Source organism: Eurypyga helias, unplaced genomic scaffold, assembly GCF_000690775.1.
Source record: "Eurypyga helias isolate BGI_N326 unplaced genomic scaffold, ASM69077v1 scaffold17845, whole genome shotgun sequence".
Lineage (NCBI taxonomy): Eukaryota > Metazoa > Chordata > Aves > Eurypygiformes > Eurypygidae > Eurypyga > Eurypyga helias.
Window position 1 is genome coordinate 51,144 of NW_010249871.1, and position 19,145 is coordinate 70,288.

The window sequence follows — 19,145 nt, forward strand, 5'->3', positions numbered from 1 at the left end:
TCTTCTGACTCCTAAATCACCTCTAGCAAAAGGCCATTTCCTTACAGATCCTGAGCAACCACAGCTACGTCTAGCTTTCACCTAGTGACAAATTCAGGTTTCCCACAGAAAACTTCAAGCAATGGTTTCAGCAAGCGAGTTCTACCAGTATAATATATTGAGGAAACACAGCTGCACATGGCTAACACCTTATTTCACACGGCAGCGTTCAACTGTGCGAACTAAGTATGTCCTACGTTTAGCAAAGTCTAGGCCAGGCTCAGTCAGTTTTCCTTTTCATCTTTCTTTCTCCTACTTAATTGTCTTTACAGCAGCAAAACTCCGTAAGAGTCTCCTTCCTCTTCCTCCTAAGAAATACTGTCAAGAAGTTCCCTCTCATTTTCTTCTAGAATCAAAGTCAAGAGAGTACAATAGTGATGTTTTCTTGAAGTTGCAACAGTGAAGTTGCATTAGGTATAGTAAAGGACAAAAGCTACTCTACTTTGTCATGAAGGACTTGAACTGGGTTGGATCATTAGTTTTACTGATGGTGACGGTGAATGGATACCAGGCTAACAACAGAAACCTACAGGGGACAGGCACCGAGAGAAAGGCCCTAGCAGTCTTTCCTCTGTGTGTGACACTCTAGGCTCTCAGGACAGCGGTTAAATCTTTACGGTAATTCTGTCTCGGGTATTTGCCTGCTGAATGTGGGCTTTTAGCTTTTAACGTTAAGGATTTGCGCTGACAGGCCGTGATGCCAGTTGCGCAATTTGGCAAAGCGTGGGCTGTTACGTTCCGTTTCAAACCTTTCCCTGTGGCATGAAGAGAGGGAGAGGGAGAGAAAGACAGAGAGAGAGAGACAGAGAGAGACACACACACAGAGAAGAAGGAAAGGAGGGAGAAAGAAAGGGGTTAGGGACCATGGCTACCACTCCTCTGCCATACAACTAGGGCAGTGGCAATTTATTTGGATTTTTCCCTCACCTTTCCAATCAGCGCAAAGAAGGCTGGGTGATCCTTTTTGGATAAGAGTTGCTCGTTTCCAAGAAGTAACTTGATATAACTTCATTCTCTTTGACTTGTGCTTGGTATTACAGGGCTGCTTTTGCTAGAACTGCAGTGTAATCCCACTGTTTTCCTGCCAGCAGATTCTCTCGGCTTCCCCCTCCCCGCCCCCCAGCTGAGCAGTCAGTGGAAGTTAACTCCATGCAAGAGTAAAATCAACGCACAGATTTTCCATTCTGTAATACCCAGGTCAGCCTGTAGATATCCTGCTGCCCCTTCCTGTAAGGACCATCAGCCACAGGCTTCAGCAGTACTTTCTGTGGCTTTTCTCAGCAGAAGGGTAAGTGTGCACATTGGCATAAATATTTCCGGTCATTTGTGTTAAAAAGCAGACTAAGATGGGATTTTCAAGGCAGAGTCCTGAGAAGTGGTGCCCACCTCCTGTGAACAGCCCTAGCTACCTCTGACTGCAGATTGGGGTGCTCCAGCACATTGTAAGAGATGTTCAGCACCTCTCAGGATTTACTCTTTTCGAGATGTCCCATCATTTGAATTCAGGTTTTGTAAATAGAAACGGGAAAGAGAATGAGACCTTATAGCACCTTCCACTACCTGAAGGGGCTACAAGGAAGCTGGGGGGGACTTTTTACAAGGGCCTGTAGTGACAGGACAAGGGGAAACGGGTTTAAATTGGAAGCGGGGAGGGTTAGATTAGATATCAGGAAGAAATTCTTCCTGGAGGGGGTGGTGAGGCACTGGGACAGGTTGCCCAGCGAAGCTGTGGATGCCCCATCCCTGGAAGTGTCCAAGGCCAGGCTGGATGAGGCTTGGAGCAACCTGGTCTAGTGGAAGGTGTCCCTGCCCATGGCAGGGGGGTTGGAACTGGATGGTCTTTAAGGTCCCTTCCAACCCAAACCATTCTGTGATTCTGTGTGGGATGAGAGCACAGTCAAGGAGAAGCATATCAAACAGAATGGAAAATATGTTCTTGTTATTTGCAAAAGGTGTTTGATTCATTGCAAACAAGGTGATTTCCCTTCATTATTCACACCCCAAACGCAAGACTACTGTGTTAATGCAGCGGAACTTGAGAGTGAAACCAGCCAAACAGAAATGAACAGAGGGGGCTGGGTTCACTCCTCGGGCTGAAGAAAGCACAAAACAATACAGAGAGTAAATGTCAGCAAATTCACTGCTATTTCCAAACCTCTGTTCCTAGTAAGTGTCATGCAAGTAACGCTCCTAAAGGAATCCTGACGTACGACTTCTCAAACCACCTTTTACACTTCTGAGGAACTAAAATATATGAAGTATTCCTGGCTGAAATGCCGAATCTTCCTGACGGCATTTTTTCCAGTTACATTGGAGCGTACTAGCAACAGTGGGTCTCATGTGAAATCTAAGAATTCCCTCACTGCTTTAAAGATACACCCCTCCATTCAAGGGAAAGGTATTCAGAAACATCTGTTTGGCTTGAAATGGATACCACCTTTCCGGAAAATATTCCGTAACAACCATCACAGGAGCAATGGAAAGTTTTTGTAGCGAGTTATAACCGTACATGTGCCTTCAGAATAGCAGGGGGCCGGGCAAAGGGCAGTCATGCGCCGCTAGTATTAACTGCAGGGAATGTTCTGCCACCCGAAAACTCCCAAGCTCCGTGGGTTCTGTTCAGAGCATGTGTCGTGAAGGTACAAGCAGCGAACTAGAAGTGACAATGTTCATGTAAAACAGTTCTGCCAAAAATTAACTACATGTTGTTTTTTTTACCCACAGTGTTTGGAAGAGACCTGATCCCCGTTTCATGCAGTTCTTGCTGCCTACGCTGGAGTGACACAGACGAGAGATCGCTCACAGCGTGCCCTGAGACCCAACATCCCCATCCTGGGACACCTCTGGCAGTTGCAGTTTGGGAACATGAAGGATCTCTCCAGAATGCCAGCCCAGCACGGTGTTACTGCAGCGCTGAATCTGGGAAGACTCAGGCTTCACAGTGCCATGGAAACCTTTTGCTTTTGGGAGCTCAGGAAGCCTTCCAGGTGATCCCAAACGTGAGCATGGAGGACAGTGTGGTTGTGCAGCCGGTCTGCAGTAGATACTGAAGAGGAGTTTCTACTCCATCATTGTGTGCATCTGACAGCCTTTTCAAAATCACAAGTGGCAGGGGCCTTGCCAAGAGATTACACAGAGCGGTGCCGTGGCCCCAGCAGGGTGGTACACGGTGGGTGGGAAAAAAAAGCTGCTACCAGACCTGCAGTGGAGCATGTGCAGCCTTTGAGGGAGGTGCCCAGGCACCAAGGCGGGTCAAGAGTGATCAGTTAGGTAGGAAGGAGGCCCCATTTCATGCCCTGCACCAGCGCTCATGCCAACTGCACTGTACCCGCAGAGCTGCCTAGTACGTATTCCCTCTGCCTCTGCTACCAAGGAATGCCCTAAAAGCTCTTTAGGTAATACAGCTGTGCCTAAATATACTCCTGAGTGGCCTTGTGAAAGAAAGGCTAACACAGCGACACCTCAAGACCGCAGAAAATGCGCACATCACAGTGGATATAGTCACGTACTTCCGGTTACATGGAACAACATGTGCAATTTACACATGTTGATAATTATTTTCAACAAATCTGATACCACGTCAAGTTTCCAACATCTAGTATTTTCCCAAGCCACAGACTAGAGCCAGAAAGATTCTTTCTTTAAAACAACTTATTACTCTCAGACATGTATGGGGGACTGAAGTTCAGCACAGCGCTTTAAATCCCATCACAGTAAGGAGTTGGATGTGTGCTATCACACCAAAACAGACAATGCCCAGTGCATTTGACAGGAATTAGGCTTGCACTTTTGAGGGAAGGAATACATCCGTGAGGGCTGTACTGTCACGCCTGATGTTCAGGCAGCCAGCCATGAACTTTGGCGAACTGGAGTGGAAGTTTTATAGCAAATGTGAACTGAAAGTATTACTTTTGCAGGGAATGTGACAGCCATCCTTCTCACTCATTCAACATTTGTAACTTGCACTGCGATCGAGCGCTCAGAACCTTCACAGAAGCTGCAAGGCAGTACAAGAGGAAGGAGGGAAAGTGGGCTGAGAATCAGGCACATCGCAGAGCCACCCAGCAGCCCAGAGCAGCTCCCGTGACACGGGGGTTTGAGGTACGCCAACAGAAAATCAGGCTTGCATGCAGGATGCTCCGATCCGACCCCAGTTTTTAAACTCTACGTAGGAGTCTACTAAATCTATTCCCTGGCTCTGCAGGACAACACAAGATGATGATAAATCTTTAATTCCTTATTATATCACTGAGCATATCCACTTTTTCCGTGGTTTCGGTAGATCATAGACGTTCATCCACTAGTTTTTAAGCTCTACATAGGAATCTCTACTAAATCTATTCCCTGGCTCTGCAGGACAACACAAGATGATGATAAATCTTTAATTCCTTATTATATCACTGAGCATATCCACTTTTTCCGTGGTTTCGGTAGATCATAGACGTTCATCCACTAGCAAAAGCAGTCCTGTGCTTCCAAATTCTACAAATTTGGGTTGTATCTGTTCCAAACAAAATATGAGCAAATGCTTTATGGACACAGATGGAAACAACTCCTTTACTGTATCATTTCAGAAGAATCCAATGTCGGTCACAGGGTCATCCAAATAAATTGCTCGCAAATTTCAGTGCTATCACAATATTACATATTTTCATCCAGTTACACAACCAAGTAGTTACACGGGGCTTGGTCTTAGGAACTCGTTGCATTCACACACTCAGTAAAGTACACGGAAGTTGCATGTGCAGCGAGCTCTCAGATCTGAACACACAACAGGAATTTTGCACCGTCTTTCCTAAAAACATGCTGATTTGTTATCCTTTTCACTCAAATGCCTCTCACTGATAGCATTTTAATTTTAGTGATTTTTAAGTAAATGTATTAGAATATTTAAGAGTCAAAAAGATAATAACGTACATTCATATTAATGCTGTTTTAAAACATTTCTTGGTTATCAGTAAGGAGAAAGCCGTATTTTTCACAGGGATTTGCCTACCTTGACCTCCTCAGGGCTTCTTCATCTGGATCTTGCACTGCAGGCAAAAAAATGTTTCCGTTAAAACAGAAAGGAAGGAAGGAATTGGCTTTACGAGGAAATTTTAAGTTCCTAGAAACATATCAAAAGCCTATCTAAAGTTGCACTCGTGCTGCTTTTGCATCAGCGGATTTTCTAAGAACAGCACAAAGAGAAGCGGTTCCCTAGAGCTAGGAGGAAGGACGTTAGTAGGAAAGCAGCTGTTACAACGACTTTCTCCCTCATTTATTAGCAGTGTTTCACAGCTGCAAGCAGTGATTCTGGAGAGAGGGCCTGCTGCTCTGTAGGAAACATGAGAGGCAGCAGCAGGTTCATGTGAGGAGGAAATACTAAGTATTTTGCCCTGATGTGGGAAAGGTCCCTGAACTCCCTTCTCCCTACAGCAGCAAGAAGCTGTGAGGTTAGCACCAAGGTGGTCAGAAAACACACTTCCCATAGGCAACAAAGCTTAAGCTCCCGTGACATTCATAGCAGATCTAGGTTTAGATAACAGGGCTGACAGAACTGTAAAAATGGCGATCCATGATTTTTTTTGACCTCTGGGAGATACTTTTGTAGAAGACTGTTAAAAGCGACATAAGTTGTTTAGCTTTGTTTCTAATAAAGGACAGCTTTCTGTGTCTAGGCTGTTGGAACGTGAAAGGCTACACTGCAGAGGTTTGGTTTGTAAGAAGGAACTACGGGACCCCAAGTGCTCTGCTACTGTATAATCTGTTGTAATTTTATGGTGAGACCCCTGAACTTTCTTCATACAGCAGGAGGTGAGAGTGAACACTGGATTTCCTCGTTCCCTCAAGTTATGCCCAGGGTTCTCTGATCGTAGGCCTCGCTGACAATGACTACCAGCTCAACACGGGTCTTCCTTGAGTACCACGTGCTGACCCTGAGCTAAGAAAACGAAGACACGAATCTAAAACCAGGATGAGAGGAAAGTTTTGTTATTTGACTTACTGTACTCCGTTCCAGTCATCTGGGCAAGGATGCGGAAGGACTTGGACTGCAGATTGGCAGAACGGCGACTCCAGTCTTCGGTTTCATCTTCAGGCTTGTTCTGGGTTTTAAGCACAGCCTGGTAGACTGGGGAGGCACTGTCTACGTGAGGGTCTTTAAGAGGAAGGCTACTGCAATTCAGAAAGCAAAACGGTGTGAAACAGCACATAGTGGTTTTCATCCCAACCTTTCTTTGGTCTTACAGCTTCTCATCCAGAATATCACCAACCCAGTGCGTGGCTTTGAAAATACCACTTCTCAAAAAACTACATAGGTCAATTTTACGTGAATTAAGAACGTTATGGCTTTGAACGTTCTATCTTTGAAATGGCCTGTTATCATTCAAAGCTGCATATTCAAAATGGAAAATGCTTGGAAATGTCTCTTCAGGATTCCTCAGCCAGTGCAGCCACAAGCTTGCAGCGGTTAGAATAACGTGTGGCAATAAAGTAGAGCATGCCAGGGAAAAGCGTTTCTTTCTCTGAGTGTTCCTGTCTCATCCTACTTCTGATAAAAACGGCTTTGTGTTCATACTGTTCTATGTTATGGCTTATTACAGTTTTGGGCCTGTGTGTTTTAAGCTTGCAATTAGAAATGAAACCAATATTTCATTATAAAAATAACGTGATAGGCTTTTATAGCTTTCCCTAGAGATTATCGTTCTTTGCCAAACCCTGAGTGAAACATCCAGCTGCCACAGTTCTGGATTCACTGTCTACTGAACATGTGAAGCATGGGAAGGCTAGACCTGTACTCAAGACTGGCATGCATATTCTGTATCTGAAATCTGTAACAGCAGGATGTATCTGTCTCTTACGAATCTCTGATCACCTTGCAAAGTGGTATATCCAGGAAGAAAGTTCCAGTTTGCACACCTGAAGTGAAGGCTGCGAAGCTCTGCAGCTCAAGTGAGGTAACGTCTCTTTGATTTATGATGCGAGCTAGCAACAGACTTAGTAACTTAATAGCTTTTTTTTCCCGGCAAAAATAACTTCTGCATAGCATACAGTTAAAATTAAATATTAACAGAGCTGCAGAAATATATGCTGAGGGGATGGGGTGTGCTTGGAGTAACTTGGCTGCGTGACTTCTCTAAATACAAGGTCTATTTTTGAAGCCAGTGATTTATTGTAACAGCTTTAACCCGCTATTCCATATAGAGCTTTGGAGCAGCATGCTCAGCCTCACTGAAATGGAGAAAAGGCTCTGTTAACAGTTAAGGGCCATTTGGTCCGACTAAGTCTCAGCTATAAAGTTCCTGGAGCAGCCGCCTGCTATAGAAGTTGCTTCCTTGGTTCAGGCTCGAAGTCAGTGTTCTTTAACATACCACTGTGCCCGCGGCTGGGCCTGTGATTTGAAAGCTGGAGATGAGTCATGAACAAGCCAAGAAGCATGCCCCATATCTTACATACAGCAGTAACATACGCCGCAATAAAAAATACCACGAGGTAGTGCCTCAAATATGAGCGTTTTCCAGCTGGCACCCTCCTCTTCTTCAGCACTGCACACTGTAGGCTGTTCAATGGCTTTGCGCCTGACGGCAGTGTGGGATGTGTTCCTCACGTCAGACTGCAGAGGGCTCAGAAACTTGAAATGTGCTTATACATGCTATGGACCCACAAGCATCTCTTTAGGAGGTGGGTTTCTTATTACAGGAGGATTTATATTCCTCACAACCCCCTGTATATGCAAAGCTCTCACATTCTTGAGGACCAGGCAGGGCACGAAACCCAGTTGTTTTTCTTTTGCACGTTTCAGTAGTCACCTACACCATGGAGCATGGCTTTGGAAAAAACCTGACCCTTCAGCTTAAGCTCTGCCACAAAACACAGCAGTTCCGTAAAAAGGTCGCTCAGCGTGGAAGATGCCCCGCAGGAGGAAGCAGCGTGTCCTGTGTGCACCACTGGAGAGATCAGTGCCATACCCTTCTTCAGGGGGGAGAGAGGGCAGTAGCCTTCCTCCCCTGGCCCTCGGTACAGGGCAGAAGTGCTTGCTGAGGCCGGGAAGGAAGCCAAGAAGGGAGTTCTGCCCTCCGCTGACTTCACGGAGAAACAGTCTTTGTGAGGGGCAGAGAGACTCTAAGGCCAAACTAAGTCAGCAACCCCCTCCCGGCCCTTCTGCTGCCACTTCTCATTGGGCTACGTTGACAACTTCTGTCACATAAAGGCTCCAGTTCAAGCTCCCCAAAAGGTGACCCCGTTTTCGAGTTCCCGGAGACACTTGCCACTTCAGGGCTGCGTCTGAGTGCTGAGTGAGCACTGTACCTTGCCCTGTGCTGCTGTCACAGGTGACCGCCCGGTTTTGGCCAACAGCCTTACTGCTTAATCCTGCGGACGCCGAAAGGCCTGCTGCACGGGACGGCAGGTTTCACAGCCGCGGGCTGCGTAGCAGACCACTCGATGGACAGCACTGCTGATGGCAACCACCGACCGCTGTGGTCTGCACCATGGACACGACTGCTGTGGTCTGCACCACGGACATGACTGCTGTGGTCTGCGCCTCGGACACGACTGCTGTGGTCTGCACCTCGGACACATCGTGTTCCTTTCTTTAAATCCTCCCGCTGAAATGCTTTGCTCTTATATTATGACCAATCTACAACGAAGCAGTTTAAAGGTGTATGTACAGATACGTCGTTAGCTCAAAAGTAGTTAAAAAACGCTAGTCTGTACCACAGATTCCACAGTAGCGATGTGTGGCATTAATATGACATACTAATACCCTTATGGTGGATGATTAAGGGAGGAAATGGAGCTTGGTGAATTAACCTTCCCTAGCAGAGTGAAAGATGCTCCTATAAATTGAGCTAAATTAATGCAAGACATTGGAATATTTCCAACTGCCTTTAATGCAGCAGGCCTTTTTCTTCTTTAAAACCGTAATTATATTGTAGATGAGTAAGTAGGACGGATGAGCCACTCAGCATGGAAGCGTAAAATGCAATGCATGGCTGATTATGAGCATTTCATAAACCTAAATGTGACAGTTGATTCTTGCAGACAGCCGAAAGATGCACATAACCATGTTAATACCTCTGTTATACCTCTTCTTAATTTAATTTTTTCCCATCTGGGTGTGTATGAGCAGAAATACCATGCATCCTTAAGCATATTACTTCACATTGACGTTACTGAAAAAAAAAAAACTTGTCCCAAATGGGTTAACGCCTGTGAGGGTTTTTCATATTACAGCCCAAGGTAGGACTCAATAAAAACTGTCCCTCTTTTCCACATCATCATGCAAGCCACACATTACCAGCAAGGTTTAGAGGTGGTCAAACCTCTTTGAATAAGTAGCAATATCATCTTTTTCTTGGAATTCATTACAAACTGTGGTTTACCATGTGAATCACTCCCTGGAGTCATCATTCAGATTTAATTTAAGTAGATAATAAGTACAAACTTAGGAACACTGCAGTGTTCTACCCCTGATGTACACATACAACAAAATATTGTGACTTTGGATATTAGACTGATTCCAGCTCTTAGAAAAAGCTCTACAAGGTAAAAAAAACCCAAACAACACAACAAACAAACAGTTCCTGGAGACCGGTAAATTATCCAGCTGAGTTGACTTACTGTAGAGGATACACAAGGCTTTATGTAGTTTGTTCACTCACATTATTGATTGCGCTACCAGAACTGCAAGATCTTAACCTTGAGGAAGCTGTGGGATTTATGTCTACTTACACGACTCGGGAATTTGGCTAAAACTGCATAAATGGAATTTGGAAGAGGTCTGACAGAAATGTACCGACCATGTAGTTTTACTGCAACCAACTCTTGGTTCTTGGTACAGACAAATCGATTAAAACAGCTGTGGGCTTCCTTGTGGGAAGCTACTTACACGACTCGGGAATTTGGCTAAAACTGCATAAATGGAATTTGGAAGAGGTCTGACAGAAATGTACCGACCATGTAGTTTTACTGCAACCAACTCTTGGTTCTTGGTACAGACAAATCGATTAAAACAAAAAGTGAGAAAAGGTGCAAAGTCAGGGCATTCAATTTTTTCTACCTTTAAGTTCCAGCATGAGGTCTGAATAACTGCAGTACAAATAATCTAAATGCTTTCCTTTGTGTTTTCCTTGGTGATTCCGTATGTATGGGGTATTTTCTAAGCGACACAAGCCTCATGCTGATCTCAGTGACTTAAGTTAAAACTTAAGGAATAGAAACATCAGTTTCTTCTGGGGCCAGGTGAATGTTCTGAAAGGAAGGCAAAGCTTAAACGGCAGTTTATGTAGTGGATCTTGCAGAAAAACTGTTTTTGCAACATTAAGGGGAGAACATAGTCATGGAGTTGCCTGCCAAGAATAATATTCCACTAGAACTGTCTGATACAAGAGGATTATGGAAACAACCATGTCATTCAAAACCACCTGTGTGATAGGTGGATTTCTTGTCCAAAATGAGAAGAAAATTTACAACAGAGCTTTTGCTAGTGGTGCTTGCCACCACTCTCGCTGCTCCTGGTGCAGTCCCTGAAAATCTCCATGCATCCATTCATTCAACTCTTTCCAAGATACACCCATATACTGATATAGCTCGCTACCACCTAACGATCTACGATTCAAGCCTCTCCAGTTATCCTGACGCTTTACTTCACAGTTCTGCGTGTCGAGACAAGTCCCTCGCAAAGCGTGCTGATATTCCACTTCTCTTTAGACTTCTTGCAGCCTATCTGGGATTTTCTAGAAGGGGCATTTTCCTCTCCCCGCAACACCGTGTGTTTTCACAAAAGCTGGTGATGTTTTCCAGCTTGGCAAAGCCACTCCTGTGACTGGAACTGCATTTGAGAGACTCGGTTAACATGCTGTTCATAAAAGGCAAAGGATCCCCGTGCTCAGCAGTGAAATGATAATCATCTGATCACTTAAATAGGTTAAAATTTTAAACATCACTATGTGCATTATATAATGATACAGCATTTAGCAGAAAATGCCCATATATCACAAAACGTCTCTCATAATCCATGCCTGTGAAAGATGGGAACCATTCTCAGGAACAACAAGAGAATGAACTTCTTTCGTGATATTTTGCTAATGGGAAATCTGAGCCTACTTACACCTGTGGAGATTCACCGAGTCATGGGCAAAAACAACTCGAGGTATTGCTTGGGATCCATCATTAGGGAGTGTTGGGATGACCAACAGAACAACAGTCGTACAAAAAATCAGTAGGGGGAAAAAAGATTTAAAAAAAAAAAAGAATTAAAAAAAAAAAGAGAGAAATGTCCAGTAAAAGGGAGCACAAGCAAATACATGAAATACCCACATTTAGAGTGAGGCTGCAGCTAGCATATTCAGAAGAAACTGCGTTAAAGTATGTTGCTATACCTACGTTTTGGTGTCACATGAAAAGAAGGTAAGCTCTATTTGGGGCAGAAAGAGAGAAACCTGGCTGCATTCATGGCACATTTCAGTTAAGTCATCACAGCTGTGGATAGGCTTATCAGAAAAGATCACCAGAAACACACATGGGAAAAGCAGAATTATTACAGCTCAGTGGATTTTGCCACAGGCCAACAGATGTACAAGTATGTAAACTAGGGAGAGGGACAATACAGGACAATGCTCCACTCCGAACAAAAGAACAGTAGCCAGTACTAAATAAATATTCTGCATTCTTCAGGTATCCATAAAAATTCCAGCCCCCCTTTCCTGTTTTGAGACATGCATGTAATACAGTGGTTATTACAAAGCACACATGAAGAGCCATCCACTGCCACATACACAGCACTAGATGTAGTTCTAAGGGTTTACCACTTCTAGGAAGGATACCAAAAAAGAAATGTTACGTTTTCCAACCATCCATCCTTTTAACTTCAAAACGACGAGTGCTTTCAAACGCTCTCTAGGATGGATCTGTACTTCTCCCGTGTAAGATACGCCATAAAAAGAAGCCCAGGAAAAGCTGCCGTGTCACGCACGTAGGGACTGTTAGATGCATCATGCAGAACAAGAGCATTCCACACAAGGCAATTACCTTACCTAGCAAATTCTCCACCCTGGGCTTGTGCCTGGCCTGCAATCGCATCCATGATAGCATCCTGGGAATACATGCTGATCGGGGTGTTATACTGGGCGTGAATTATGGTAGCCTTCCCGCCGAGGCCTTTCACCTCAATGGGCTTGTGTGTAGACAGGGCAGAGTCCTTCAGGACGTTGGGGTTGAAACGCTCCGTGAACTCCGTGCTGGGTTACACAAGAGTGAGGTTCGACAGCGGAGACAGAGGAAGAGAGGAGAAAGGTGTGACAGTTAAGTGAAAGAAAAAGGGCCAACAGAGGAGTGTGCAGGTCTGTCCGCGGCATCTTGCCCCAAACGCTTCTGGTCAGAGGATGAGGGACAAGAGGCAACAGGTACCAGCTCAAAGCTGGCTGCGCTAATGGATGACATTTCTGTGTTGGCACACAGGTGTGTGAACAAAGGTGAAACTGTTGTCAAGGTATTAAAAATCATGACACATCCCTGGGTAATTATGTGATACTTACATACATTAAAATTCTGATCTTACATGCATATATACATCTAAGTGTATACAAACATGCACGCACATGCATACATACATGCCCATGGATGTGCACACATACATGCCCATGGATGTGCACACATACTGCTGAGAATTCCCAGTTTATTCACTCCATCCATTCCTTCTTTCCGAAGGATCTTACAGAGCACTAGAGAGGGCAATCTGGTGAACAGATGTCAGGCTCTCTATTATTTAGACAGACTTTGTGTCTGGATTATGAATCCTAGTGAAATTTAGTATTTGCTCCTTTTAATCACAAAGTTTTCCTCACAAAGACTAATTTAATCTTCCCAAAATCTCTGTACAGCCAGCCATGAGTATTGCTAGGGCATGATAAACGCGCAGACTCAGATCAAAATTATCCCACAGTGCAATCAACAGAACAACCACCAGTAGAAGAGTAGCTGCCGTATTTTCCAGCCTTTCCACTTATGAGGAAGGATTTTTGATTTAGAAGTTGAGCCTGGAGCAGGTTCACAGAAGCTCCTATTGCAACAGAACAAGTCAGATGAATGTCAGGCTTCAGATACAGAGCCCCTGGCCTCCTTGTAGAGCCTAGTTGCACCTTGTTCTAGGCCTAGAGTTAGGACTGAGTATTGTCTGAGTATTGCCACGAGCAACCTAAACCTCGTCGGTGAGTCGCTGAAGTAGCTGCTCTTCTCTAACCCATGGGAGATCAGATCAATCTCTAGTCTGCTGTTCCTGTCCTGCCAGCAGCAGGAGCGTGCCAACAGTATAGCTGCCTTATGCTCAAACTGGGCAACACTGGGAATCCTGTCCTTTGGGAAATAACAGGTATTTCACAAAGGTTTCATTTTGAACTGAGCCCAAAAGCTGGCAATGGGTATATCTCCCCCCACAAAAGAAATTTCAAAAATGCAATGCCGTTTCACTGGAACAACATTCCTTTTCAGTTTAAAACCATTACACCCTAAGTTTCTCAGCTGGTTTTAAGTCATCTGCTGAATGTTTTCATGTGACTGAACCAGAGCTTCTCTGGTTGGCAAGGCAACAGCAGTGTGGCTGTCTGCCGCGGGCTGGCCGCAGAGGGTGGGTGCTAAAACCAAACTCTCAGCCCGGCATGGAGGAAAAAGGAAAATCAAGTAAAGCTGGCTTAATCTTCCAGAGCTTATGAAGGGTGACGTGCCACCTCTGAACCCAGCCAGGGGACTGCACTGTGTTTTCAGCCTTTTGTTTGGTGGGATGCCCTGACGCAGGACAGACAGTCACACATCACTCAAAATACTTGATAGGACATTAACAGCCACATGCTCGAGGAACAGCCATAAATACGCACACCCTTCTTACAGCCACAGCCTTCAGTTACACACATCAACATTCTAAGGGAGGGATCTGGCTGCATTATGCATTCGAAAAGTGAGAATCATAGAAATTTTCGCATTTAAAATATCTCTCCATTAACTCTCCATCAGCTATGACAATATTACACTACACCGACATCACCTGTTGAAGGACAGTGTGCAGAGGCGTGGAGGTTGTTATCCTCTTGACTTTTCAGCATGCACCTGCCTTATTTTAGCAACGGTATCCCTTTTCTTTGTAGGGCCCTAAGCGATCAGACGGTAATTACGAACACACAGGTTCCCGAGACCTGAATCTTGTGTTCTCTTTCGCCCACACTGTTGCAAGTACTGAAGAGATTCTAAACCCAAGATCTGAGCAGACTGTGTGAATCAGAAGACAGAGGTCAAATATGCCACTTTTAAAGTATAAAGCTCAAAGCAATTGGTTTCCACGATCAATTACAAAAATAAAAGCTACTCATCTCAGAACAGCCTGAACTTCCCCAACGGTAGCATCAGTAGCGATTTAGGCTTTCACTTGTGGTATTTAAATAGTTTCAGTGACCTCTTTCAAGAGGTTTTAGTCACATTCCACATACCAGGCGAAACTTGCACTGAGGTTAACAGGATTCCCATAAAAATAAGAGAAAAGGGTACAGATTTTCAACTGCAGAGTTGTCTTTATAAGTCTGGAAGCAAATAGAAGATATTGGGTGCTGTGCTCTGGGGCAGAGTGGCAGAGCTAAGACCCTAGAGCCAGCTGGAGCACCTCTGCAAAATGAATGGGGTTCTTCTACCAAGCTGGAAAAGGATCAGGAAAAATAAATCCCAAAGCAAGTAAGATTAAAATCACCCCTATAATGTGCCTTCTGCTTTCTAGGACAGTTGTAACAGAATAATTGTCAATGTAAATTAGCTAGGGATTCATCACTCCAAAGGAGTTACATCATTTACATGGCATCACACCCACACCACATTCAAATCAACACAGAATGCCAGATCAGTGTAAATGATACGCATTAAGTATTATTTCAACTTTATGTATTCTACTACTTCTAAGCTTCTCTCATCAGTTTGAATTTGACATTTAGCTAAAATAATTACTTGTTTCATGCCGAATTTAAACCAGTTTCTCCACCAATTTCTGAACAACACTCAGTTCAGAGACCGAAAGGGGGAGTTTAGAGACAATCCTCTGCCCTTACCAAACTAAGGATCAAAGCTGAGGGCTCTCTTTCCTAAATAAAGCAGCTCAATCCCATTTTCAAATCAAGTGTTGCTTCTTGTCTGGGCGACATGCTTACTACAGTAAATTACTTTTTAGATCTTTTCCATATCAGTATCTCATACCGACCTGAATTTGAAATTTAGTGGGGTAGAACTTTGGAAATGAGTTTAATGTTGAGGCTAAAAACACACCAAAATCAGCTCCGATAAGGCGCCCCAAATCCTGAAGGCATGAAGAGTTAGGAGGAATTAAACCCGGCCTGCAGAGATGAGAACATCTGAAAGGGTTTACGAGAGCTGAGCAAGCTCGGATGCTGACTCCACCCGCAGCGTTAGAACAGCACCATGAAAGGCCCAACACGCGGCGTCCTTAGGAGGCGGCACCGCCGGACACCAGTGGCGGCCCGTGGCGCCTGTCATACTGGTAAGGTTTCCAAATGTATTTCCACTTGCAAGCAGACACAGCAGGAACACAAGGGATCATGCTACCCCAGAAAACAAACCTTCACACATACAGCGCAACACAAACACTTGGCACTAGACAGAAGTGATACTAACTTGGCAGCGGTGTTGGTTATGACCTAAAAGAAGAGAAAGAGAACAAACAACATCAAAACCAACCAAACAGAAAAAGTCAATAGTGTTTAGAGTGCAAAGGGCAAAAGGTATTTACAAAAGCTTACTAAAGCTTTTTTTCAGGCCATCTACAAATAAGAACAAAAAGTAAGTGTACGCTGAAAACCCCACAGTGATTAAGGAAGGAAAAAACGTAGGGATTACGCTTGATCCGCTAGGACTTAGGGTACCATGGCATTTTGGCTGACCCTGGAACATGACTGTACTGCTGTGCATCCCTAAAAGTACTATTATCAAAGTGCACGGGGGGAGGGAGCGGAGGGAAGAAAGCAGCATTTGCAGAGTATATTCTCATCTGAAAATAGCAAGTGAGTGATGGAGATTATATTCTTCCGCCAGATACTAAACATTCAGGGATGAAGTCTGTTCACCTCAGGCCACCCTCAGAGCTGGTACTGCAAGACTGATGTTTTGGTCTTATATATGCTGGTGAATATCCAAAGAATACACTGGTAGATATTTTAAATCTAAAACTAACGAAAATGCCTTTGTATTTAACAAACCACTGGCCTAAACCTGACTGTGTGTACATTATGCCAACCATGCTCTGTGCCTATTTATTTCAGATAGTCATTCCTAATTTATCCCATGAGAAATTAAGCAAGTCCGTGCATTATGTGTTTTTTTGGATATCCACATCAGGATATTTTATTCCATCTGGTATGTACACGGTATGACAAAACGTATGTTTGTGCTACATCCTGCTTTGCTGCATAAACAAGAAGTGGTGGTGGCCTGCACTGTAATTCCAAAGAAACTCAATACAAAACTCAGCGTAGGCATTATGTGGGCCAAAGCCGGGAGCCACGGACAGGCTGTAGTATTATATGATTTGCTAACCAGTCTGTCTGTTACTTGCACATACAGCTTTAATGGGCTATGACATTTGCCCTAACTCTGTTTTTTCAAAGCTTAGAATACCCATATTTTGCTCCTGTACTCTTGGGTGAAGAGTCATTCAGCGTATTTTGCAAAAAACGAAAAAGGAAGAGAGTCCCGGATCAGTTAATAAATGTTTATTCTTACTGAGCTGCACAGAATGCTGTTGCCAGAACTGGGCACTGAACCTTCCAACTTGCTGCTGTAATACTTCTTGATCTGGGATTGATAGAAAACACTGGACAGCAATGTTATACTTGAAGCGGATTTGTCTCCTCCTGCTTTTGCCGTGCAGAACCTTTGATATTACTGCTTCTTTTCACACCCGGTCCTTCCGCACTGCCTCACCCAACTGCCTTTTTCATGATCAAAACCACCCTAATGGGCCAAAGCCTCTGCCTTTCCACGGAAAAGCAATCACAGTTCACCTTCTGCAGTTACTGTTCCTCAGACTTGGATTTGAGAATATCCCTCTAACGTTATAAATCCAACCTTCAGCCAAATATACCAGTCTGCTACAGGAACCAGTAGAGATATATTAGGAACGAGCTGTAGCCTGTGAGCACATCAGTGATCCTATACCCATTTTAGGTCTGTGCAGGACAGCTGGGCACTCATTTACAACGAAACACAGTGTAATGGTATCATTTTCTGAAGAGGACGCTGATGCCTGCTGTAATCTTCTAATCCAGGCCTCTGCCTTACACATCAAATAACATTTTAAAGGTGGAACTACCTTCCCCAAAAGACCTTAATTAGAGGAACCGCTTGGTTGCACATAAAATACATTCAAAGACAAAAATTATTATGTGCATGCACTAAGAAGAGCTCAAAAGCCACATGTCTCAGTGAAGATTCTTTAGATGCGAAGAGGATACTACACCTTCCCTCAGAAAGAGTAGAGCCTTACGTCTCCTTATCTTCAGTATGTGATGAGAAAATTCTCTCCAGTTCAGAGGCACACATTATTTTAGCTCGATTCTAAATAGGGGCATGCACGAAACACCCAAGTCGCTGCTCACAGAGGTCACACTGTAAGAAGCCAGTAACCCAAGCCACCTGGCATGTACTCGCGGGACAGGTATTTACTGCCCTTGACCTACAATGTGAAAAATAACTTACACCGGAATGAAAAAGAACCACATGGTACAAGCTATGACTCACTCTTCCTATTTATTAATACTCGCCTTTCCAGAGCTTTCAGCACATCAAGTTCCACGCTCTTAGCAGGCCATCTCTATTTTTCACCCCGGGCCAGGGTGATAAAGCTTTAGTGTAAAAACTCACCCGCGAAATAGATGCTTTGTTATTCTTCGCGGATCAAGGAAATAATCTCAAAATTAATTTTAGTTTTCTGATAGGATTTTCCAAAAGGTTTTAGCTAAACCTCCAACAGCAATTCCCACAATTCAGTTTAAATGACTTGGTGAAAAGGACACCAAGTTGAAATATACCTTAAGATCAACCCCTAAACCTGATTTTTCTTACAGCTTTTACCATACTCCTAAGTGCAAGTTCACGAATGCATCCTAAATTCACAGTCTCTGAGCACCCTGATTTCCCCACCTTTTCGCGGCATCTCATGTTGTATATGATAAGCATGCCCACAAAGTCTAGACCTGATATTGCAGAGCTCACCGTGCTTCCCTTGTGCGCCCTTCCACTCGTATCCACAATGAGATCGAGACTATCACGGGTGATACCAAGTCCCAGGGTAGCTACAGGTTCCATGTTATGCTCCACAGAGCGGTAGGAAAGATGCCTCTCACTTCACGGGTAACTTTCAAGTGGGAATGACAGGACTATTGAATGCTGAATTTTCTCTGCATGTAAACAGAGAGGTCCAATTCTCTAAATCTCAGAGGAATTACCTGAAAAGACATATGTCCTTAGAAACTCTGGGCTCTTTCATATTTTGAGACTTTTCCTGGGCTGCAGGACAAAGGCTGAATTTTTTATCAGAACATTTAGATGGTTTCTCATAATTACTTGATTGGCTCATCAGTGCTACAGATAGGACAGGCAGATAAGAAAGCCATTCCCTAAAATTTTGTTCAAATTAAAAAAAATCATCTCAGATGGTTGTTCTAAGGTAGAGCCTTGCTCTGTAACTGAGTGCACTGCCACGGGCATGCACCAACGTGTACATAAGGAGACCTAAACCATGGAAAAGCAGCCGAGCGAAGACAGTGAAGCGTTTCTGCAGGTACACCTTTTCTGCACCCCAGGAATCGCTGTCACGTTGTGCAGTCACAGCACAATGCCTTCAGGAATCAGCGGAATGGTTCACACGGACTTCGGTGGGTGATGGATGCAGCTGTGCTGTGACTCTGGTAACACAACAGCCAAACTGCTGAGCCATCCGCAGTACAGCCCCTTCACCCTCACCCTTCCAGATGTTAAGGAGGGCTGTGAAGGTAGTGAGGCACACTCCCAGGAAACTGCATACTGAAATTAGACAAGGGTTAGTTTTCCTCGAGAAAACTGCAAATTGAGAGAAGCAT

At 44.2% G+C, this 19,145-nt stretch overlaps 1 protein-coding gene across 1 annotated transcript in view; it reads right to left on the bottom strand.

Moving 5' to 3' along the window:
* Nucleotides 1-697: 697 nt before the first annotated feature.
* The window catches only part of LDB3 (LIM domain binding 3), a 71,497-nt gene continuing 53,049 nt past the window's right edge, over nt 698-19,145 (bottom strand). Inside the window, exons 4-8 of the mRNA XM_010151521.1 lie at nt 15,685-15,707; nt 12,057-12,260; nt 6,026-6,195; nt 5,036-5,072; nt 698-794 (exon numbers count right to left, since the gene is read on the bottom strand). Coding sequence (XP_010149823.1) covers nt 698-794; nt 5,036-5,072; nt 6,026-6,195; nt 12,057-12,260; nt 15,685-15,707 — 531 coding nt within the window. The remainder of the gene's footprint in view (nt 795-5,035; nt 5,073-6,025; nt 6,196-12,056; nt 12,261-15,684; nt 15,708-19,145) is intronic.